This window comes from Cyprinus carpio, chromosome A14 (assembly GCF_018340385.1).
Source record: "Cyprinus carpio isolate SPL01 chromosome A14, ASM1834038v1, whole genome shotgun sequence".
Lineage (NCBI taxonomy): Eukaryota > Metazoa > Chordata > Actinopteri > Cypriniformes > Cyprinidae > Cyprinus > Cyprinus carpio.
In genome coordinates this window covers 16,538,591-16,564,183 of record NC_056585.1, presented here as the reverse complement: position 1 = coordinate 16,564,183, position 25,593 = coordinate 16,538,591, and the positions used below count along the sequence as shown (strand labels likewise).

The 25,593-nt window shown below is 37.3% G+C and overlaps 2 protein-coding genes across 2 annotated transcripts in view; one reads left to right on the top strand and one right to left on the bottom strand.

The window, feature by feature from the left end:
- Positions 1-25,593, bottom strand: part of LOC109101905 (ADP-ribose glycohydrolase MACROD1-like) — a 51,976-nt gene that overhangs the window by 19,238 nt on the left and 7,145 nt on the right. The window contains 1 exon segment of the mRNA XM_042770539.1: positions 61-90. Within this exon segment, the coding sequence (XP_042626473.1) occupies positions 61-90 (30 nt within the window).
- On the top strand, positions 4,060-23,824 carry LOC109101553 (leucine-rich repeat transmembrane protein FLRT1-like). Its single transcript, XM_042770044.1, has 3 exons — positions 4,060-4,277; positions 16,873-17,302; positions 20,433-23,824. Exon 3 carries the CDS (start codon positions 20,563-20,565, stop codon positions 22,708-22,710), a length of 2,148 nt encoding a protein of 715 aa, XP_042625978.1. The 5' UTR covers positions 4,060-4,277; positions 16,873-17,302; positions 20,433-20,562; the 3' UTR covers positions 22,711-23,824.

The window sequence follows — 25,593 nt, the reverse complement described above, 5'->3', positions numbered from 1 at the left end:
CTGTGTCTAGATTTGTCTCATATAGCCTCTAAAAAAAAGGGGGGAAAATAATTGACTCACCTCCTCCACTACCCAGAAGTGTCTTGTTAGCTGAAACAACAAAAAGAAAATAGAGCACTCTTCAGGGAAGATGTCAGAGACATTACAGCAAGAAATACAGCGACTTAAAATCAAATGAATGCCTTACTGGTGACTGACAATACAAATTCAATCAGAAGGGAGAAGGTCAAGTATGAGAATCAGTTAAAGAACTCTATATTAATAGACTACCATTCAAAAAAAAGTGTAAGGTCAGTAAGATTTTTTATGTTCTTGAAAAAAGTTTCTCATGCTCACCATCTTCATTTAACCAAAAATCAGTGTAAAAAAAAACAAACAAACTATTGTGAATTCCTGTGGTGGCAAAGATTATTACTAACTTAACTAATATCATCAATATCAAAAACATCTAAAACAGCTAATAATTATAAACATCTTTACTGTGACTTTTGATATATGTGTCCTTGCTAACAATAAATATGAATCTGTTAAAAAAATGTATAATATAATATAATATAATATAATATAATATAATATAATATAATATAATATAATATAATATAATATAATATTTTCACTATATGAGCCCTTTAAATGTGCCATAATTCATTCAGATAGTGGATAAGCTCCTTTGTCAGACTGCATAGATGTGCCTTATGCCCCTTACAGTTTTCTGCTTGCTTAATAAACTAAACAAAATACAGTCATGAGCCTGGTCATTCAAAGTGCTAAATGACATTTCCATCAATTCAGTAAAAAAACCTGTGTCATAGGTGAAACGAAAGCCTTTATCCAATTTTACTAATTAAACTTGTAGATACAGAGCTGCTTTTTCATTACGAGACCTGAATGATAGACAATATACTGAAAAATTTGCATCAAACAGGGCTGAGTGTTTGAGTTCAAGTACGAGGCTGTTGCACAACAATGCAGCACTGAAACAACATTGTTTCATGATCAGACAGTGAAGTTAAAACACAAATGAGCAATAAGATTGCTGATTATTTTTTCCCATTTAAAATTCATTACACCTCTGCACATGGACATTAAACTGCATGATAAGTGATGAGCTTATGTGCCAACAAATAATTTACCAGATGGAGTTAATGTAGGCCCAGACAAACACATTTTTTCAAACAAATAGACACACAGCCACTGAAGAAAGGACAAACATGCACACACACACAATTTAGCAACAGAGATAGACTGACAAACAGGAGAGAGAGGTAACCATAGCAACCCCAAAGCCCAAAGGTTTGTTACTGAAACCTAGTTAATTACACAGGGAGGGCAAAGGAGGAAAGATGGAGACAGACGAGATGAGAGAGACAGGAGAGACGGAGCAGGAAAGATTTAATTTGCAAGTGGACGTCTCTTTCTCTTCTGACTGTCAGAAAAGAAAAAAACTACTAGTGAAAAGAAAAGTAGGGATCAGATATGCACAAAGAGCAAAACAGTGGGAGAAAGAATGAGCGAAGGCTGTAAGTTGATACCCCAGGGAGAGAGATTTGCCATCTGCTTAAACCCTGTGTGCAGTGTCTTACCCAGGGGAAGGGTGACAGTAGTACCAAAGAGATGATGATGTTCGAACACACACACACACACACACACACACACACACACACACACACACACGACTCTACGAGGCATACTGACATGGTCAGATTGTATTCAGGAAAGTGTTCACAAAATGCAATCTTCTTATTCAGAACTGTAACAATTCCTTTCAGGCAGGATGACATGGATCTGCGAAAACAACGTCCATGAACATCAATACCGAAGTTGGGATTGTAAACAAAAATACTGTGCTGATTCTTAGTGTCAATTCGACTCCACAAAGCAAAGCACACAGCAAGAGGCAATATACGGCAATGATGAGAGTTTACGGGTGGATTAGGATCACAGAGAGAGATTAGAAAAAAGAAAAACAAATGGATGAATAGTTGAGAATAAAAAAAGTTCAACAGAAGATTGGGGGTGAGAGGAGGGACGGACATGGAGGAGAGGCAAACGGAGAGAGCGAGAGAAAAAAGCCGGGAGGTATAGAGGGATCAAGAATACGAAAACACTAAATGAAAAGTGAAAAAAGTTTTTTTTTTCTTCAAGAAAACAGCACAGCATGAGTTTGCATCACAATACACAAGACAGAGAACAATTGAGAGTGGGTTTTTTGCTTTTTTAATAAATTCATTAATTAGAAGAGATGACAGAAAAGTTCTAGCTCTCATTTTCTTTTTTTTCTTTTTTCTGAAAAAAGGGTTTAAACATGATTAAACATTTTTAATGGCTTAAAAAGTATAAATAAGTAAATATATTTAACAAATAAGTAAAAAGATAACATAATAGAGCTGTAAATGATTATAATTTTTCATCTAATTTAATTATATAATGTGCCAATTAAATTAATTGAAAAGAAAAGCCATTGCAATTGTAATGTTGAATAGACATGGCAAAAATAAGCTTTAGAAAGAAATTATTTTGATCCAACATTGCACAAATAAAGATAATATATAGGTGTTAATGGGTTTTCATTGGTGAATTTGAGCAAAACCAATAATAAAGACAAAACTGTGCCTAAAATTAAACACAATACACTTGCTCGTGTGATATTGCGAAACTATATCATATAATATAAATAATAATAAAAAAAACATATAGGGCCATGTTTTGCACTCACATCTCGAATTTTAGGGGCATATAACTTCACTCTGACACCCTACCTCACACAGTCAGTCGTTTGTCCTGCATCATGTTTGTTAGAAACTGTCTGCAATGAACAATAAGATGACAAACCAATTTGTTTTTATCAAAATTAATCGCACCAAATTAACATGTTAAATCAACAGCCCTATATAATAAAATATAATAAAAACTGTAAGAATTGTAAATAAGTATTTACTGCATGCATTTATTAGTCATACAAATACCACATCAAGCGTGATTATTCAGAAAAGGTGATGGTCAAGTGTTTGGAACGGAAGTCTGTTTCGGAAATAGCCTGCCACCAGGGAGAGAGAGAGACGTTGTGTATGTCTGAACAGATGTCCTTAATGTCTGACACTCCAGAACCCTGCAGACACCTTGGCTTGTGCGAACTACCGCATTCATAACCACACAAACATGTACTGTATATTACACAAACCTCCTCTCAGGAGGACAGCTTCATAAACATTTTATTTACGCTATGCAGGGCTACAATTACAGTACATGCATGTCAAAGTCAATCCAACTCATAGTTCAGTGCACTGATAGCTCAGGACATGCACACTGCCTCACAGTCACTTGCAGTCCTAGACGGAGGCCCTAACAGCAAACTGCATGCCACGCATTAAAATTTAATATGACAAAACCAAAAAAAAACAAAAAACAACAACACTGATAATGCTGTACACAATCACATTATTCAAAAGGCGAATCAAAGTCTCAATGAAAAAGTAAACATTCCATGAATTATACATTGACAATACTCTGCAAGCAGCAAATGGGAATAAAAACTGGCTTTAGCGAGTGAAAAAAATTCTTCAAGATAGGCCTACCAGTTGGCTGGTAATTTTATTTAGAAATGCAAGGGGACATGGTTTATGCATGTGAGTGATCAAACACCAAGATGTCTGCTAAAGAAAAAGCATGGAGTGTAATAACTTTTACCTGATGAAAATGTATTATCTCAAGTGTATCTTTGTCAGATGTGGTGAAAATTAAAGTTTGAACCTTACTGTTAGGTTTTTTTATATATATTTATTTAATAAAAATTAATGTTCATAGAAGAGTCAGATATTAATTTATATAGGCTATAGCCTAACACATACACGTGCGTATAAACTGTTGTATTTACTGTTTACAATCGTATAAGCATAAGACACATATTTCGACATTTAACATAAGCCTTAATGTAATATATAAGACAATATCCTGTTGAAAGATGGATGTTGTTTTGTTCGTAAATTGATGTGTGTAAAAAAAAAAAAAAAACACGTCACTCCGCTGAGGAGATGAAGGGGTGGAGTGGCGCGAAAGAGAGAGAGCGCGAGGCGCGTCGCTCTGAGTGACAGGAGAGAGAGAGATTCCGAGCGCGGGCGACGGTTACAGCGCTTGACTGACTGAAGACTGAGGCGGTTAAAAACACAGAGAACGGGACAAGTCAAGACCTTTGGGGGAAAAAACGCCCTCAAGAAAAGAAAATAATAAACATTTCGCAGAATTTAAACGAGGGAAAGATGCCGTTTACCCAGACTGAGGTATGTTGCTCTAAACACTTCTTCATATGAGCTACTTGTTACCAACGGTCAGTCTGAGACAGCTGAGGTACATCTATTTTCTGGTCTGCTCAACTCTGACTTCAACTGAAATGAGGTAGAATAAATATGTTTTTATACACACTATAAGCGCTGTTTAGAGAATACTGACATATTCCGGCTGAATACGTAGCCCTCTAATTTGTCTTTCATTTGTTTGCTCTTAAGCGACTCTTTGATCAGTCCGAGGCGGCTGACACATGGATTTAAATGCAGGCGCATTGAAATTAGATCCTGGATTGGGACTCTCATTCATTTATTTTAATGACCTGTTATTAAACGCGTGCGACTGTGTATAGTGCCTAAATACGCTTGTTTGATTGTGATGGCTATTTAAATACAATCTGGTAAAGATTTGCATTTGTTTTTGTACTTTGAGACCTGGTGCAGAGTTTGCACAGGAGTTCAGGGCTATAGTGCATGCGTCCTTGCGCGTGTATTTGCACTGTACTCTCTCACAATCGGCATAAATACAATGCAATACAGTAGAACATCTAATAATATCATTGGCTATTGAAAGACATTTTTATGGCACAGATTACGGACATTGCCCTACACTGCAATGTGATTTCAACTGAGATAGTTAAATCAGAACGCATTTTATAGCGGTTGTAAATAAGAACATGATGCTTGAGTTGTGACTTACTTTTATAGTTTTTCTATGGATATATCCTGTTGTTTAAATTAATATTCACAGTAAAGTTCTCCTTTTATGGCTGTCTAGTTTTTCAATAAGACATCTGTGCAAAGAAAGAAAGAAAAAGAAAGAGGGAAATGCAGTTTTGGGTTGCATCTTATTCATGAAAGCCAAAGGCACTCCTCTGTAAATCTTCAGGGAAATCATCTTGATTTCTGAAGGTGCAGTAAGTGCAGTGAGGGAAAGAGAGTGTGTGTCTCTGTGTGTGTTATCATGGAGGCAATACTTCTATATTTTATCATATTTCTTTATTTCTCATCTTTTATTTCCCTGCCCTGTTGGTGACAGCCAGGAAACAGTGGGGGTTTTGTAGAGTCACCAGAAATGTCGCCATAGCCATGCCAAAACAGTAGGGCCAGTATGTAACAAACACGCTTTAAGGCCTTTCACACTGAGCGTGATGTGAATCGCTGACGAACAGTGATTTCACACCAAACCTGAAACGATTGTTCGCCTTCTCACAAATCAACACTGCACACCAACAGTCAATGATCAACAATGCATTTTTCCTTAGATATGTATCTCGTAAATGGATTTAACATCATCCGCTGCTCAACAGAGTGGTGGAACTATGATGTCACTTTGTACGCAAAAACCCGGAAGCGAGTTAGCATTTTAGCACTTCCGGTTCCATCGTCCCAGAGTCAATGGGTTTTTTGAGTGGGATTTTGGTTAAATCCCTAAAATAAGGTCTGTGGTTCACACAGGCTCAAGATACTTTCACATTTTATTCTACGACTTAAAACACACCAGTTACACCCCACTCGTGATTATGAACTGTTACGTTTCTTAAAAAACGTATTCGTTATATTATTTATTATTAATGTCTAATGTCAGTTTTAGTGTGGCTCTAGTTTTGTATTTATTCCAGTTTATATGAAAATGTTCATGTAGCGTGGATTAAAATTAATATACAGAGTAAATCCTTTTCACTGAACATGTTAAAAATAAGTTTGATAAAGTTGTGGGAAGAGTGGTGGTGATGGCGCTGAAGGTGAGCAACCATGGTGCTGTAATTCGTTGATAGCCTAAGTTTAGCTTTTAAGTTGTGGCGCTTTTATTTAGGCTTCAAAATTCATCAAAGTTATATTATCTTGTTAAGATTATCTTGGTGGACAAAACGTGTAAGTTTCATGAACTATGGCTGAACACAGAGCTTCTTTTTGCGATAATCCAAAGGCCTATGGGAAAATCCTCTAGGCTTTTTGTCGAGGGAACCAGTGTCATGCTAACAGCCGATCCGCCCACAGAGTGACGTCATAGTTCCGCCACTCTATATACAGCATTAAATTAAGATAAACAAGGTTCTATACCAGAAACAAACTACCTATAATGCCAATAGGCCTAGTTGATTTTGATTAATAAGCAGACACATGCACTCTTTGTATGTTTAATAACAATACACTGTTAATATTTGTCATAAACATCCTTTATTGCTTAAAAAATACCATGAGCTGCATACAAAACACATACAGAAAATATATCGTCACAATTATATGTCTATGTGCTTTCATATTTCCAGTGTAGAAAAAGAGTGAACACGCTCTGACTCATAACTCTCGCACACATGGAAAAAAACGGACGGTGGTCTACAGATCACATAATTCAGTGGACAATTAATAGAAATGTTATTCTGTATAAAGAACATGTGAGAATAAATCTGTTCTCAAATACCAACAATAACAAGAACTCAGCATCCAGTCTCTTCTCTTATCTGGGATACTCTTCTTCTGTGTTTGTTTACACTGGTTTTCTAAACAGTGCCACCACTCTTGCCTTTTTGTGCAACAGCAGCTGCTCCGGTCATGTAATCCTAGTTCAAATCTTAAAGGATGGCCCATGTTTTCACTTTGCGAAACTGAAAACATTAGTCAGACTGGTTCAAAAAAAAATAAATAAAAAATTTGCATTTTCAGTGCGCGAATGTTCGCAGTCTATGTGGAAGCATCCATAAAAAACTACTGTTTTATTCCAGCACGTCATCGCGTCCAATATTCGTTTTGCTTTTTCGCTCTCAGTGTGGAAAGGCCTTTGCACTGCATGAGAGAAGTACAGCAAGGCCTGCATCATCATACACACACACACACACACACCCCTTCAAACACAAGCCCATCAAACCCAAAACCTTTTTTATTACGAGAATACCACCACAACTACGCTTACACTTCTTTTCTTTTACAAGAGCACCTTTCAGCTATGCATTAATATTTTTATTGCATAAAAATAATCTATACATCAACTTCAAACAAACAAAAAAAAACAATTAACAAAAGAAATTTGTCAAATTCACTCAGCTCAAGTGATCCACCAAAGTCCATCTTGTGGTCACAAAAACACCACATGAACCACATGAACAGTGAGACATTTGGGATTAGCACAGTACTTCAGACCCAACTCCACTCACACACGGCAGATTACACAGACTTAGAGTACATCAACTCTAACGCAGATTAACATGGTGGTCAAATGCAGATGAGCAATGAAAGAAAGAGAGCAAGAGGCAGAGAGCAACACAGCTCAGTAAGAGAAAACTCACGAGAGATTAAATCTGGTTATGGTCTAAAAGTTTCCTTTTCCTTTCTGTTGCAACCATCTGAAAATGAACAAAACAAACATATGAGAAAATGTAATAGTAACATCATTTACATTTAAGAAACCAAATGCAAAGTTTAAAGAGTTACTCCACCGCAAAATGAATATTTTGTCATTATTCACTTACCCCCATGTCGTACCAATCCCATAAATGCTTCGTTCGTCTTTGGAACACAATTTAAGATATTTTGGATGAAAACCGGTAGGCTTGAGACTGTCCCATAGACTGCCAAATAAATAACAGTGTCAGGGCAGAATCACTGATGGCAGATGGACTATTCTGACGATGCTTTTCATACTTTCCTGGTCCTTGACACTGTTATTTACTTGGCAGTCTATGGGATAGTCTCAAGCCTACCGGGTTTCATCCAAAACATCTTAAATTGTGTTCCGAAGACAGACAAACCTTTTATGGGTTTGGAACGACATGGGGTTAAGTGAATAATGACAAAATTTTCATTTTGGGATGGAGTATCCCTTTACGATATAAATTCTCTGTATTTTCAGGTATAGTCATTTGTTTTTGTTTTCACTGCAGATACAGCTTAAAATATCTGTAAAAATCATTGGCAGATCTCTAGGCAGCAGGCTCTAGTTGTTTTATAATTCACAGTTGGGCCAGTGAGAGTGGCGTGTGTGTCAGTGGGGTCACTCTGCAGTGGGTTGCATGACAAAAACACAGCACTACAAATTACAAGGATAAAGCAGCTTCACAACTAACTTTTCTGTACATGTTTTCATATATCAGACAAAAAAAATTAAATAATTGGAACACAGGTGTACACAGGCATAAGTCACTTACAATACAGCTAAATGATTGTTAGCAATAGTGGAAAATGTAATACATAGACAGTTAAACAGACACAAGCTGTTAGCTTTCTACATGGTCATTTTGTAATACAGCTAGTTCACTATAAATCATTTACCATAGCCTTTCTAATGAATTGTTTTGTCAAAGCCACTGTGGTTTGCATCAAAAATCTAAGGGAATTTGCACACAAAAACTGCATGGCAGTAGAAAATAGAGGAAAAAGTGAGATGTGCCTGTTACTGGTGAATGGTCTAAGGCTGGCCGACAGACTGAGCATTTCATGATCTAAATATCACTACTGTTGCTAGAGCATGTTATATTCTATCAGATATTGGGTACCACAATTTTTGTTGTTGTTGTTTGTAGAACAAAATGGCAAACAACACACACACACAAATAACACTTAGTCATATTCCTCTCACCCGGACACTACATTCAGAGCAGGAACAATCACGCAGTTTTTTTGGCATGGTGTTAGAGTGTCCATTTAATATGCAAGTACTTCTAAAACTGCAATAATACAGTGTTCACTCATGTTTTCTAGCCTGGCAGCTGTAATAATCTCACACTTGATTCCCCAGACTCCCTAGCATTACCAAACACTTATAATCTGGAGCTTTTACTCAGTGCTCTCAACAACACAGTTACACAGTGTGCTTTGCAATTTTTGAAAATGATTGCTGCTTGAAATGCACACATCCATGGTGGTGATCTGACACAGTTGAAAAGTATCTCGGTACAATTTTTGATGAGAATTGTTCTGTACAACTTACCTGCAGTTAGGGGTGCGTAATATGCTCATCATCTTGATATATCAATAATGAGTAGTTTTTCAAACATTAACAAAACATATCAAGATATAATTGTTTTTTGCTGAAAATAATGGTTGTTACCATTATTAACAGTGAATTTTCATAATTCTCTATACCAATTTTGGTGCTACAGCAAAAACTGATAGTAGATTAACTAATGAAAGTAAAAAAAAATCTTCAAAAAATTATTCAAAGCAAGTAAATATTCAGTGATAAAATAAAAACAATTACAAACAATATGACAAATAAATACAACAGAACAAAGATACAAATAAAATAAACTGTGGTACATTTGGTGATTCACATTTTAAATCATCCCCCTCATTCCCTTTTAATCATGGCCAACATGAGCATTACATGTCAAACATGTTGCACTACATCAAGTATTTTCAGTTTTCCCCCTTTTATTAAGCTTTTTCTTTTCATGATGCCATAAAGTGAATGTTTACACAACATCAATGACCACAATCAAACCACTTCTGGAAAATCTGAGAAACTGAACAAGGTTATGACACCAATACTCTACTTTTAATCCACTTACTCTAATCTTATAAAAGACTCCAACTGAATCATAATTTGTAAGTTATTGATTCATTATATATAATATTACAGTAAGGAGATTGATGCACAGCTCGAGAGAGCCCTGAGCTCTTAGTAATGTCCTTTTTAAGGGCGGAAATGCAGTCAGACTACTCTTGCTCTCTGGAGAGGGAACAGCAGTCACAAAACAATGCGTGTTTTGTCTTATCCTCTGCCAGGCCAGGGTTGTCATAGACACAGGACCTACGTCAGTGTCATGTATTAATCAATGTGGCCGTTTTGGTCATTGACACAAAGTAATTTTTTATTCCGCCTCAATAAAACGCTCTTCTGTTAGACATATCTCTGGATGTGCCTCGCCTGCCGTGAACAAGTCAAGAAAAGACAGCGTTGTCTGAAAGAAAGTATGATAGAGGAGACTGTGTCTGGGGCAGGCAGAGTTTATAGGTAAAATGGGTCTCAAAGAGTTGCTTGTATAGCTCTAGAATCAATGAAATGGAGGCGCTATGAATTAAGTGAATGTGGCTCTAGATAATTGGACAAGGTCTGAAAGGGTCCCGGAACAGTCTGAATAGATGGATTTTATTATTCCACGCAAAAACCAGCTGCAAGCTCTGAAATAGACTTTGATAATGCAGCTAGTTTTGAAGTGCTGCTAATTTTAGCATGGTGCAGGTTAATAGATTGAGTCTGGACATACAAAACCACTTGTGTTCTATGCCACAACTGACATAAAGCATGCATATAGACTGCTTTGACTGAAATCATGTCCATTTAAACCCTGCAGCCTTCATTGAAATTACATAGCTTATCAAACACATGCTTGTTAAATCATTACAGCTCATTTATAATTTACATGCAGAGAGACCCATTCAAGCAGAGCTACAATTTTTTATATTTGTGCCCAGTTACTTAAAGTGATACAGTGTAGTGCAGGAAGAACGGATAAATGCATGTACGTGTTCACGCACAGCATGGTGCCTTGCAGTTTGGCTCTAAATGAGCTATAAAAAACAAATGCACAGGCCTCCCATAGGAAGCCAAACACTGCTCAGCTTAGTAGAGATAGCTTCTGAACATGGTTCGTTTCACTTGCTCGGTGAGTGCGGTTTGTCGAACATGAGGGCAACTTTGTTCACTGACCTAAATGCATGAATTGACTTTATATAAAAAGTGCCACTTTTTATTCACCACATGGTGGGGGATGTTTATTACGACATTTTGCTCTTTCTTGTTATGTGAAATGCTGATAAGAGAAATTTACCAACATTAAGTCAAATTCGGACTAACCTAATTATTTTTCTTCCCGTGTGCATGCTCTGCTTTTGAGTGTTTGTTTGATGTTCATAAGCACTGGCTGAGGGACAGCAAGAGGTATGATTGGTTGTTTGTATGTGATTGTCTGTGTGTGTGTGTGCGCACGCTTCAAGACAGAGAGAAAGCGAGCAGTGAAGTATCCAGCACTTAAATTGTCTGCTTATTTCCAGTGACTGCATCATTTACAAAGAAACTGGGAGCATAAGAAAAAGAGAAGAAAAGGGCAAAGGAGTAATAGAAGTGACATGGCCATGCAAGGGAGGAATGCTATTTGAAAGAGAAAGTGGAGGTAGTTGACTTTCATCAGTGTAACTTCAACAGAAAGTGATTTACGTATTTATGTCAGTGTTCAAATATAATTCTCATAAAAGCCCATCTCATCTAGCTTGAAGAGTGGATTGTATATTGGTATAAAAACATTGGGATCACAAATGGGAAGGGAGATTTGGAAATAAATAAATGAATTAATGTAAACAAAGAGAAGACAAGTGAAGAAAGGAAAATGGCTGGAAGTAGTGACAATGACAAACGTATGTCATATTTTTATTATTGATGATATTCTCACCTCAAGAAAAGTTAACATTATACATAGCAATCTTAGAAGTTTGATGGCAATAATAACATTTCCTCTAAAGAATAAAAGAAGGATGAATCTGAAAGAGGAAAAATAAACTAAAAGACTGGTGGAGTAAAAATGTTATTTAGCATGTACCTGTTCATTAGGGACCATGAGAGAGAAAAAGATGAGTGGTGAAATGTAGAAAGAAAGTTAAAAAAGCATAAATGATTTCAGTTGCAAAATGTAATGGGGTAAACGTACCTATTAAGCTCTACACTGAGACATTTCTAGTGCACCGATATTGCTTTCAGTACAAAAAGTTATATTAAAATAAAATATTAATCTCTCACACAAAAATATTTAATTTTATTTTAAATGACAAAAGCATTTCAATTAAGATATACATCATTAAAGTCTGGCTGTGCTTAATGGTTACATTTTTGTACCCTTTAAGCACACCCCTGTTCCCATTAAACTCACATCATATTTTATTAAAAATTCTTGTTTAATTTAAGGGACATTTTTAAAGAATAATTGTAAAAATATATTTTTTTGAAGGTACAAATTAAAAAAACAACACTATAATCAAGCAACAAGGCATTCAAGTCGATCAGTTATATAAATGACACTTCATAGTGAACTTATTTTAGATAGTCAACTTATCTATAATCTCTTATGGCTGAAATACACTACAGGATTTTTGCCTCAAATTTCCACAGATTTACAGTCTGGAGAAGTTGATGGCTAGTTGCCAAAGGTCAGAGCCAGTCTGCAGATTTGAGTTGACAGAATCCATAGAAAATCAATTAACTTAACTTAAAGTGACAAGCATCAGTTAATATTTAAAGAATGTTTATGAAGTATTTACATTGACGTTCAATGTGGAAAGCTTAAAAAGAGCACACTGAGCTTAATTGGAGCAGCAACAGTTTTTTTATAAATTTCATGTAATATTTATTAAAATGACAGGATTTTGCTAAATAAATAGTCTAGGTCATGTATTAAGTTCATAAATATTTTATTATGAACAACTATTATTAACAATATCTATACGATTATACTTTTTCTTATTGATGTCACACTGAAGCTGTGTGATTTTCATAGTAGTGTACCCTTTAAGCTCACCTTAAAATAATATGAAAGCTTGAAAAATTACAGCAGTGTAAAACAACAAACCAGCAATAAACAGTCAATTTATAATATTATAGATGTAAAAGCACAAGCCAGTAATGCCTGTGAAGTAATATATTAGTGTAGCACACAATCTTATACAGCTAGTCAGCTAACTGTGTTCTGTAGCATCTGTGCTATGTTGCTAAAACTATCTTTTGGATCTAATGTAATTAATTCCCACATCCAAGTTGGTTATAATATGCAAAAGTCTGAACATCAATCTCTTAATTTTACAATAAGTAGTAAAACTTACCCAAAATAAAGGCTTAAATATCTAAAAAATGCACGTTTAAGGGGCTCCTCTTTTGGTGAAAGTTTTTAGACAGCTTTCCAAAAGGCCACCAGACAGTGTGAACACATGGAAACCCGTATCTCAATGTGAAATGATCTGATTGATTTGAAATTATAGGAGGTATATAGTAACAAACATATCAATTGGTTAAGACATCAAGTAGGATAATAAATTATTTTTTCTTTTTATAATCTGAGCTCAAAGATGGAAGTGTGCTTAATGGGTATGTGAGCTTAAGGTACATTTACCCTATATGAGGTAATTCATAACATCTTATTTTCTATATTCAGACAACAATAAACAAACTCAATACAAGAGCATATTTCTCATCAAACCAAGGATCTTAAAATGCTCTGATAAACTTCAGGGTCAAGAACATTAAGTCTTGTCCATTCAAATTATTATGAGATGACTGCTTATTACACATTTCATAGACAGATGAGATGAGCAGCTTACACTTTTAGAGTTTAAATGAGGAATAGAGGTTCATTCGTATGTTGCAGGTGCACATGTACAAATTCAAATGCACCAACATTATGCTGCCGCATTTGACTCCATCTTTCATGATTAAGAAAAGGTAAATAACGCTAATTCATTCTCAACTTTCAGTAGGCATTCAAGTTCATTCATGTATTTTCTTTGCACCTTATGAATTACAGTACAGTCATGCTGACATCTTGGCATCATGCATAAAGGCAAAGAATATTGAAAACAGTGGCAGTGGCAACCCATAAATGTAAGCATGAATGCCTTAGTTCAAGTTCCACTATCTGTCTTTGTCTCTGCATTCCTATCATACTTTGACTATGATACCACCAGCTTTAGGTATGCGTTTTTAAATAAGCCTTGATATTTTTTGTATTGAATATACATTCAAGGTTTCTGTGTTATTTCAGTGGTTTAGCTTTCTCTCTTGCTCTCTCACCCTGTGCCACTTTAGTGCATCTTTATCACATCCACAAGCCACTGGCTCTGTTCAGTGCACAAACACTGAATATAATAAGGACATAAATCAGTATAGGCATTTATGCATTAATGGTTCACAGATTACAGTAAATGCACTGGTGAAGATCCAAGAGGACTGGAGCCAAGAGAGAGAGAAAGCACACAGGAATACGAAGGGAAAAATGGGGATATGGGAATAAACAATGTGCGTTCCCCTCTCTGCTCATCCACGCATCCCTGTCACACTTACCCTTCATCCCTGCTTCTCCCTCTCTTTGCTCCTGGTTGTTCATACTAAAAGGCTGCAGTGTGTGGGTGTGTGTTGAGAGGCTGGTCACATCCCCGCGTCTCCTGCCATTTTCACTCCCGTTGCTGAATTACCCCTGATTACCTTTAGCTAATTATCATCAGATCTTAGAGATCGAAATACACACATACACATGCACACACACAAACATATTACTATTCAGTGTTGCAGAGCCACTGGCAGTTAAAGATCTGAGACATCACCGGACTGCAAAAAAAGAAAAGAAAAAAAAAGAACGGTACCTAGGCACCTCATCAAGGTGTTTGTACTCCACTGTCAAAACATCTCTAGCAATTATATATATATTTTTTCTTTCTTCACTGAATAGTAGGTAATTACAACAAGTAGACTGAGCAATGAATAAGACCACTTCCTAAAAAGAAGCTTTGAAGCATCATTAGCAGAAGACAAATCTGTCATTTCTTGAAAGTGACAACTGTAGAATATTCTAGAGCACTTACAATTCTAGTACACAGAGTCCCATTGACAAAACCTTTTTAAAACTGTAAAACCGCTGAGGCCTAGAGCACTAGTTTCCTGACACACAAGTATGCCCTCCGGCCAATGCACTGCTATTACTGTGTCTATCTTCATAGCCCCAATGTAAGTCATATACACACATACAGTCACTCACTGTTCAGTAAAATACCACAATTCCTGAGGGCCCTATACCAATCATTTCATATTAACCAAGTTTACTGCTCTTATGTGCAAGGTACCAGACAGTAACACAAAGCTCTCCAGTTGTTTACATTGTTAGCCAGCCAGTACAACAACATTATCTATCAGTGCTTGTTGTGAATTAATAATAAACTGGATTTGCTGGGGAATAATTATTTCATGATGTACTTGAGTAATATTTTATGACAAAGCTGTGTGAGGAACAAGATAGACATTAAGATTTCATGCTCCTTCGTGATCCTAAGACAAAGCCCAGTGAGTCTGTCTTTGTGTCAGTGCTGTGAATATGTGTTGTTGTGGATACTGGGCCTGACAGTCATTTCTGCCACCAAATTTGATTCCAATAGGTTCATCAATCTTCCTTCTTTCCTTTCCTCCTCCATCTGCCCCCCTCTCTCTCTTTTCCATTCTCTCTCCCTTTCTCCGCAAATGAGAAATTGAAAGGCAGAGATGGGTAGGTTACGTGCACAGGATAGTAAAAATGTTTGACATGAGCTTATACACATATGCATGCACACGAACACATGCAATCACCCTCAAACATGCAAGGGCATACAAATAAAAGCACAGATCTGCAACTTTAAGAACGGAGGACATCTGTTCCATCAGCAATATTAACAAATCTGGAGCAGTGGAACTGCACCACCCTACTCCAGGTGAACATTATTATTGTCCATTTTCAGCATTTACTCAAGCACGTCTGGGGATGGAGGTCAGTGCGAGCATGACAGCAGCACTAATATAACCTCTTATAATTTCTCATCATAATCTCTTCCCTAATGTGACTGCCAAGTTATACCATACAAGAGAGAGAGAGGCTGAGTGAAAAAAGGTGAACAGAAAAGGGCAACGGGCTGTGTATTTGTCTGGTTTTACACCCGCTAGACATTTTAAGGCATCTGCCTCAATAGGCGTTAGGTTTTTTTCCACCATCTAAGAGCATTGATTGGCGAAAATTCCCCAGTACGTTCATTGATTTTAATTAGCCTTCTTTGTCCTTATTACTTCTCCTCTCCTCAATTCCCTTTACATTAGCTGTGTGCTTTGGAAATGCTCCCTGTCTCCTCACACACATGGTATAGGCCTCTGCTGATCCATCTTCACCAGGCTGCTACGTCCACATGGTGCATTAAATTTCTGCAATAATGTTTCTGATCACTCCCAATCTCTGAATGGACCGTGAAAAAGCAATTAGACTGGGAGCCAGTGGGACCCAGAGGAGACTTTCAACATCACAAACACAAATCAACCACGTCAGGCTTGGGAATTTAAACAGATTCAGCACACTATGATACAAAGAGAGTTAACAGTTGCTGGTTGAGAGGCTCAGTCCCAAAGCAGTAGTTCTAGAAGACATAAACTGCAAACACTCAAAGTAAAAATCTAAATATATGAAAAAATACACTATGCATAATTTCAGACTCATTCACCTAAAAAAACTTAATTGGTCTCAGAAATCTGGTAGGAAAAATCTGATAGTCTGTCTTTGTGTAATATTAAGTCAGAACAGATACCCATCATCTCTTGCCCTACCTCAGTCATGTCAACAATGTGACCCAGTTTGCAGCAATATGTGTGTGCCTTGACTTCTGCATTTTTGGTCCTGGCTATGGCTTAGAGCAGTCTGTAAAAGAGATTTTCCACTTAATTCTGCACACTGAACTTGACTTCACCATTTTCAGAGTTGATATTCTTTGAAATACAGTTCTTTTTAGGTTGAGCCAAGTTTAAAGAGAAAATGACACAATGTGAATATAAAAGTATTCTTTCCTGTTCTGGCACTCTAATTCACTGAAAATGTTTTCTTCACAGGTAACACGGTCTCAAAGATGAGGGGTTACAACATCTCCGTGTTCTGTCAATCCTCATTCAAGAAAACACAATCATCATGATGTCAATTTTGAAGGGACACACTGCAACTTCAATACACATCATCACCTCGGATATACTCTTGCTGTACAGAAGTGATGAAAATTTTGGCTGCTTCTATTGAATGACACTGGAAAAAATTCCCAGGGTTTTTCTGGTTGGTGTTATCCTTATTTCAGTGTCTACAATTCATAGGAATTCTACAGTAAATGCAATTTTCATTGGTCACTTAAGTTGAAGGACATAGAGAATCAAGAAGACCTTCAGCCCTTGATCAATTTCCTATCTTGAATTAAGAGGACGATTGTCACTGTTCAGACTCCGATTGCTCAGACCTACCAACCAAAGGATAATGTGGGATACTCGCTAGATGGTAAGAACAGCCATTTTTAATTCTGTTGTAAATAATACAATATGAATACAGTATGAAAATGTGTAAAGAGTTGTGTGGCTGGATAAAAAAAGATTGTGCTGCAGAACAATATTCTTTTATAAAGACAACAGAATTGAAGTAGATACCAAAATGAAAATAAAGAAATAAAAACTCAAGAGAAGGATCAAAAAAGCAGATTTAGGTAGAATGAAAATTCAGGATTGACACAGGAGGATCAGCAGGATATAGAGAAAAAGGAAAAAAAAAAAACAATACAATTAAAGAAGAGTATAAGAAGAGATTATAAGAGATTACAAATGCACAGTGGGTGTTTATGGAGATGGCCATGATGAAAACCTTCTTCAGATCATAGAAACATTTGAATGAAGGATAGAGAAACAGACAAGAGATGCAGAACAGAGAGAAGGTAAAGTTAACCTGTCTACACACAAATGTTTCAAACTGTGTAAAAAGTTAGAGATGGAGCTTCTCGCGGTCACTCTGACATCTGAAGGCAAACTTACAAGTTGTTTTGTGCATCAACTCCACAGTGCTCTGACAGCCCCAAACACAAAAATGATGCACTTTCACACAAAAACGTTGCTATATTTTACTAGATTTTGCTAAAGGCATGACTTTAGCATAAAGGCATGTTTTATTAGGTATTAAAGAGGCCTTTTTGCTATTTTCTTAGCAAAGTCTTCAGGCTCCCTCCTTTCTTTGTGAAAATACACAAGCCTGAGAGACAGCTGATTTTTTTTTCTAAAAATACCCAAATGTATACACCCTGGGAGAGCCATTAAATGTGACATTTAAATTGCTTCCATTTTCACACACCTCATTTAAAAAGAGAGACAGACATAAAAAGGAGAGAGTCAAAATGACAATGATATCTGATTTTTAAAAAAGCAGTATTTTTGCTAATTGTTACTTAGAAGGGCTGTGCAATTAATAGCATTTGATTGTGATGCGCATCTTGTCAGTAAAGCCGGTCCCGTGATTTGAAGTAAATCACCATCACCTGCTTTCAGATTGAGTGGCTTTCACTACACAGAGCTGTAGTTCACTGACAATTAGGCAAAATTGCCCTCATAATCGCAGATGAATCGCATTCGATTTCGAACATGATATCGTCTATAGCTTGTCATTGAACTACGGCTCTGTGTAGTGAATGCTGCTCATGAAAGCAGTTGATGGTGATTTACTACTAATCACGGGACCGGCTTTACTGACAAGATGCGCATGACAATCGAATGCGATTAATTGCACAGCCCTATTAGAATGTTATAAACATTTTCTGTACAGTAGTTAACATTTAAAGTGGATCAAAACCTTTAATCAAAGTTGTCCTAAAACAATACCCATTTTTGTCTTAGGACAACTTTGATTAACTTTTTTGATCCACTTCAAATATTGACTACTGTAGTCAAAGCAAACAAGATGAAAGTGCTTCCAATAAAATGGAATAATTTCCAATACAAGCAATCTATTCTCTTCCTAATTTCCTTACTATTTCTTCATCTCTAAACCTCATCGATCCATTTTGCATGGGTGCTAGCACTGTTTAAGGGTTTGTTTTGCATGTAGTTGCTGCCTTAGGTAACAGCGTTTGTAACCAAGAGTCAGCCAACCAACTCCCATCTGGCCTGACCTGCAACACAAACAACCTCGAGTTCAATCCCATAGGATGGCAGGCAGCAAAAAGAATGATTCCCCAGCAGAGAGCAATGCACACCAACCCTTCACACATAAATACTCACAAAAACAAGTACATTTTGGATTAGTCACAGGAGTATGCTAATGTCTCAAAATTGTGCACAAATGTACATTTTAATGGGCAAAAAAAAAAAAAAATCCTTTACAAAAAGAAAATATGTGACAAGCTGGATATTTTACAACTATAATGTATTAAAAACAGATTTTTTTCCTGGAATACAAGTGTATACACTGCAAAACATTCCTGACTGGTTCTTGATGTTTCTAAGACTAATCGCTCTTTGTGAATTTCAATAAACCTGAATGAATAAATGCAAGACATTTAGTGGTAATAAATCACTGGCCCAAAAGAAACAACAGGTCATTCTTATTAATGAACCTTGATGCAAAAACTTATTGGTTATTTGAAAATGAAAATGTGACAAATTTTTTTGTCAAAATAATATTGAAGTTATAATTTTTCCTTTTGATACATTTGAGACCTTACGGGACTGTCTAGATATATATCAAATTATTATTATTATTATTAAAAAATTAAAAAATCTAGCTAATTGCAAATATTTTTCCTTGCTTCCTCTTTTTAACATTGATAAGAGTCACAGACAAATCTTACAGACAGTACATAGACAGGAAATTCACAATCCCCGGCCATATACTCAATGATTGGTTAAACAGAGTGAAATCTCTGTTGGGTATTCTATGTATGTAGTCTCTCTGAATAATTCATGCTATTTTGAAAACAATAACAACCAACATCCATTATGCATGTCAATTTGTTGTAAACGTCTGTGGTTTTCATCTAAATCTCCATTGCAAATCAGGCCGAAAACGAGAACTCTGTCTGACCCTTCCTTGAACTTTCAAAAACTTGAGCTAAAATTAAACTAGTAATTTATTCAAACACAGTTCCCTGTAACATTTGAATTGTAATATGACTTAAGGTCAATCCAGGAATAAACCTGTAATTGTTTTTCCAGGAACTCAAATGTCAATATCATTTTAATATAAGTTCAGAACGACCACCTCACAACTTCAATTTTCAGTGTATAATGTAGCAATGTAATCATTACATTCAACTCTTTCCACACTATATATTTATATAGCTCAACCGCAATCCATTTGCCATTCTCTTCCAGTGCTTTTTTATTCTAATGTTATGTCTAATGCTCCCTATCTGTCAGTTGTTCTGTAAGGTTATCTAGAAAGCCATTCAGCTTGATTGATTTTCTCTGATCTTGCCTACTTACCTCTTACCACCTTGCAATGTTTTCACATTTAAGCAGAAGTCCTGTAAAAGTCAGACAGCGTACTATATAACAGATATTTGGATAATTGCACTGAACTATAAATCAAATGTAACCTCTGTATTTTGAATTTTTAAAAAAAAAAAATATATTTTCTATATTTCCCACAGGGCTTGTGATTGGAAGTAAAGAAGGGCAAGAAAAACCTGCATTTTCAAAACTACACTGACCAAGAATATTGGCTTGAGACATTGGGTTCAATTACCTCTGCAGAGAGAGTGGGGTATATTGCCTGGAATTATGGCCACAGAGAGCCTAGTTGAACTCCGGGATTGGTTGTTCCTACTTCTCCTATGCCTGACATTATTGGTTGAAGTCCTCGAGTTTGCTGCAGCAACAGCTGCCGCCGCTGAGGCAGCTCTCGGGGAGGCGGAGCTTCAGGGAGATGTGCCATGCCCCTCAGCTTGCAGGTGCGATGATGGCTTCATTTACTGCAATGACCGTGGCTTGAGTATCATCCCACCATTACCATTAACGGCAGCTGTGCTGTATCTGCAAAACAACCGTATAGACAATGCTGGACTACCAACATCTTTAGAGCGACGACTGACTGTGAGAGTAGTTTACCTTTATGATAATGAACTTGACGATTTTCCAACACATCTGCCTCCGTCACTAAGAGAACTTCACTTACAGGACAACAATATACGAACTTTACCCCGTTCCGCTCTAGCACGGCTACCCCTGCTGGAGAAGCTTCACATGGATGACAATTCTGTTTCAACCGTAAGCATAGAAGACAAAGCATTCGCCAACAATCCAAGGCTGCGTCTTCTTTTCTTGTCACGCAACCACCTCTCAAGTATACCATCAGGACTCCCTGCATCACTTGAGGAACTCCGCCTAGATGACAATCGCATTTCAACTATTCCAACACACGCATTTCGAGGTCTCTCCTCTCTAAGACGTCTCTTCCTTGATGGAAATCTACTGGCAAATCAACGTATTGCAGATGATACATTCTCACGTCTGTCTAACCTCACAGAGCTCTCTCTGGTTCGTAATTCACTCCAGGCACCACCATTAAACCTTCCAAGTATGCATCTCCTTCGGATTTATCTACAGGACAATGCCATAGCTCACATGCCACGAAGCTCCCTGGATGGCATGCGAAGGCTACAGAAACTGGACCTATCAGGTAACAACTTGACGACCCTTCCGAGAGGTTTATTCAAGGACCTGGACAGCCTTTCACAATTACTTGTCCGTGGAAATCCCTGGTACTGTGGCTGTAACCTCCGCTGGCTTCATGACTGGTTGCATGAGCGAGGTTCATCTGTGACTGTGAGAGGTTTAACTTGCCATGCACCAGAGAGACTAAGAGGCATGGTACTAAGGGACCTTACAAGTCAATTGGAAGACTGCGAGGTCAGCGCAGATACTGCGGGAGGAATGGTTGGAAATGATGGAGCAAAGAAAGAGAAAGGTTATTTTCCAACACAAGCACCAGTTACAACAACCCCTCCACTTCCGCAGGGTTCACTCTTTACCCTCAGATCCAGACGACCAGTACACAAGTATTCAGATATTAGCCAGGACAGTCTTGGAGGTGGAAATGGGGTTACAGGTAAATCATTACTAATCAGTGTAAAACCTCTCACACCAGAGACAGTCCACATTACCTGGGAGGCTGCACAGCCAGTCCCCTCCTTCAGACTTTCCTGGTTGCGAATGGGCAACAGTCCCGCAATGGGATCAATCACAGAAACACTTGTGCCAGGGGATCGCCGTGAGTATTTACTTACTCAGCTACAGCCCCAGTCAAGTTACATCATCTGCTTGGTGCCCCTCTCTGGAAACGATGGTAAAAGAACCTCTTTTACAGCAACTGGGGGTTTAAACATAAACACAAACTCAGAGCATGAGCACCCTGCTTGTGCCAAAACAGAGACGGATCCCCTAGAGCAGTCTATTTCAGACCAGGACAGTGATCAAGGAACTGACCAACTGGCAGCCCTACCACTTGCTGGAATTATTGGAGGTGCAACAGCACTGGTGTCTTTGTTCTTAATTTTTGCCATCTTCTGCTGGTACGGTCACCGTGCAGGGTACCTTGCGCCAGGTGACCATTCTATATATGGCAGAGATGTTGTTGGACCACGAGGTGCCAGCAAACATTTTGATGACTATGTTGAGTCTGGAACCATAAAAGACACGTCCATCTTAGAAATCAGAGCTCACGGCTTTCAAATGACACCAATGTCTGCCCAACAGCCTTTGCAGCCCAAGGCAAAAGTTGAGGATATGACATACATTCATACTATCTTTCCCTCTAATAATGCAACTCTATATAGGAGCACCCTGAACCACACAGGAAATCCAGGCTATGGAACAAATCGAGGGTACAGAGAAGGGGGAATACCAGACATAGATTATTCATACACGTGATAGCCTTTTTTATAGCCCCCTGCCTGTTCTGTTCCTGTTATCAGGTAAAGCAGTTGGGTAAGGGTTATTTTCCCTAAGTTCTAAAGTAGGGGTGTGCCGATACTAAGGGGACCATTTTTCCCCCATCTATCATACACAAAAAGTAGATTTTTTAAAATCCAAATATTTATACTTAAAATTGCTTAGTTTTCACACCACTGGAGTGCTGTTTTAACATGAAGACGTTTGAAACATAAATCAGAATTCAGCAAAGAGAAATGGGTAATTTAGTGATGTTATTCCATGTACAAGAATGAATATGATTTACTATTCAAAATCAGGTGTTAAAAAACTATATGGACTGTTCTGCAGACACTATACATAAATAATGCAAAACAATAACATGGTTATGTAAAAATGTTCAGAAAGGAATGGAGCAGGTTTTCATTCGGCACACCCCTATTCCAAAGTACCCTTTGTGCCTCCTTTAGTCTGTTTTCAAAACATTGTTCTTAATGGGCAAATCCCCTCTGGAACATGCTTAAAATACCAATAATAGTCAGAAGGTGCCAGGGTTACCACTCTTGGGGTTGATGTCATCCAATATTCAGATGACAATTGAAGCTTGTTTTTGCATCTTAGTACCAATGATTATCAGTGTCATAAAACGAGCTCATTTTAAGGGTTAGCATGGTGATGATGAGTTCTGGGACCAGGTTCATATAGATTTAAATTTACTACCTGGACTTTACTGTGTATATATGCACCAGGGAAAACTGATGCCTTTCCATTCTGGGGGATACTGACGATGACAACAAGAAAAAGAAATCTTTTTGGGGTGTGTTATTCAAATTCTAATTCTCAGTTCTCTCTCCCTCCTTTTATGGGCTTTTCCTTTATTCTCTCTATTTCTTTTGCACGCAGCACGAGGACTTTGTTCCCAACCAAGTGAGCTGACAGTGGTGATAATGGTTTTGACAATGAAAGAAACTGGGTTTCTTTTCTTTTAATGAGAGTGAGAAAAGTGGGGTAGAAGGAGACAAAAGGAAAGAGATGAAGGCGCAGAAAAAGGTTTCATGTTCACAAAGAAAATTTGTCTAAAAAAATAAGACACTGAAAAAGTGGATATCTTATGTCTGAAAAAGGGAAAAGAAAAGAAAAAGCAAAAACACGTTCCATTCACCACATGGAGGTTTCAAGAACAGTCAAACAAAATATATGAAGCTCAGTAGTTTTACCTGCTCAAAAACAGACATGTATTTCAATTATGACAAAAGGAATGACTTCAAAAAAATCTGAGGTCATTTAAACTAAATAGAAAGAGGCACTTAAAGACAATCCTGATGGGGCAACACTAATTGATGAATGAACCCACACTGACAGGCTGACATAGATAATGCAGTCAATTTAGCATGTAAAAAAAGCAAACTAAAGGGCAGGGCTTGTTGATACAGAACATACCAGAAAATATCATGGACACTAAATCTATTAGATGACTAGAAAAAAATCAGACAACATTAATATGTCATTTCTTTACAATCTTTGTGCGTGAAACAGTGTGCGCATCTACCCCAGAGGTGCAGGAAAAACAGAAATCAGGGATTTATAAAATATGTAACACTGTGAACCTCTGCATCTTGTGTGTGGGCCAAGAAGGGAGAGAGAGAACAAAGGTCTTTAACTGATTAAAGACAATCCACTTTTTTCCACAGTCAGACTTTGTGTGACTTAAATGCAGCAGTAGCCGGGAGAATAGCAAGTTAGGAACACTAAATGGATATCCGTACCGGATCTGCAATTTTCCAGCCTTTTCTGATGCATTTTAAAAGTGAACTATTCAAAAAGTAGTCCATGTAAATCACATCTTTCTCTCCTTATAGATACGGATATACATCATGATGAATAGTAAATAAAGCTTGTTATCTTTTTCATTGATATATGTATCATTAAAAGTTGTGCTGAAATACATTGTCAATGTGTATGAAGTCAATGAGAAGCTATAGAAATATATCATCTATATTCCAAGAAAACATTTTCCCTGTACTTTAAAATAATAACAAATTCACACATCATGTATGAGACAAAATCCCCTTGTCTGGGCCTTGTAAAGCTAAACAATTTAGATAAAATCTCCAAGGTGGCATTAATAGGCATATATGACACACGCTCGTCCACTGGAAGAGTGAATAAGGAAAAGAGTATCCAATTTCATAGTGTCTATTTAAGAGCAAATATGCCTCCAATCTGGAGAGCGTAGTAATGCCTGTGTAAGCAATGTAGAGATCAATATAATGGGGGGGGGGGGGGGGGGGGGGGGTATACTGTATCCAAGAAAGAATGGCCTTTAAACACAAGCTCTTCAATAGCTTAATGTGTACATAAAAGCACATGCTGTGTCCTCAGCACAGTTTCTCAGACAACATACAGTTCAATCAGTTATTTGCACCTGTTCCCCAACCCATTTCTCAAATAAATATAATTCTAGATGATTGGAAAACAGCACCTTCTTTCATAGCGATTTACAATTCACAGCAACATCAAATTATTGAGTCGTATTATGCATGAGGACAGCTGAAGACAGTTGCAAACATTGACATATGGAGGAATCGACAGTTACAGCATCTATAATGATCCACAAAAGGCAAAGAGTATCTGAAATTACCTTTTGCCACTAAAATTACCAGTTTAAAAGGCCAACTTCACTATACCCAACAATTAATTTGAAAGTTTGACAAGTCCCAGTTACTGGTAAATCAAATCCTGAGAAGGTACACCTAAGTCTTCACAGCGCTTCTCACATTGTCTCTAGCAAAACCAAACTGAGAATTACAATTACACTAAGCAATTGCACCAATCCAAACAGCAGCAGCAACTCTCAGAAGTTGTCCCTGATGAACCACATGC

Coding starts and splice junctions, on each gene's coding strand:
- LOC109101553 (XM_042770044.1), top strand. CDS start 20,563: ATGGCCACAGAGAGCCTAGTTGAACTCCGGGATTGGTTGTTCCTACTT.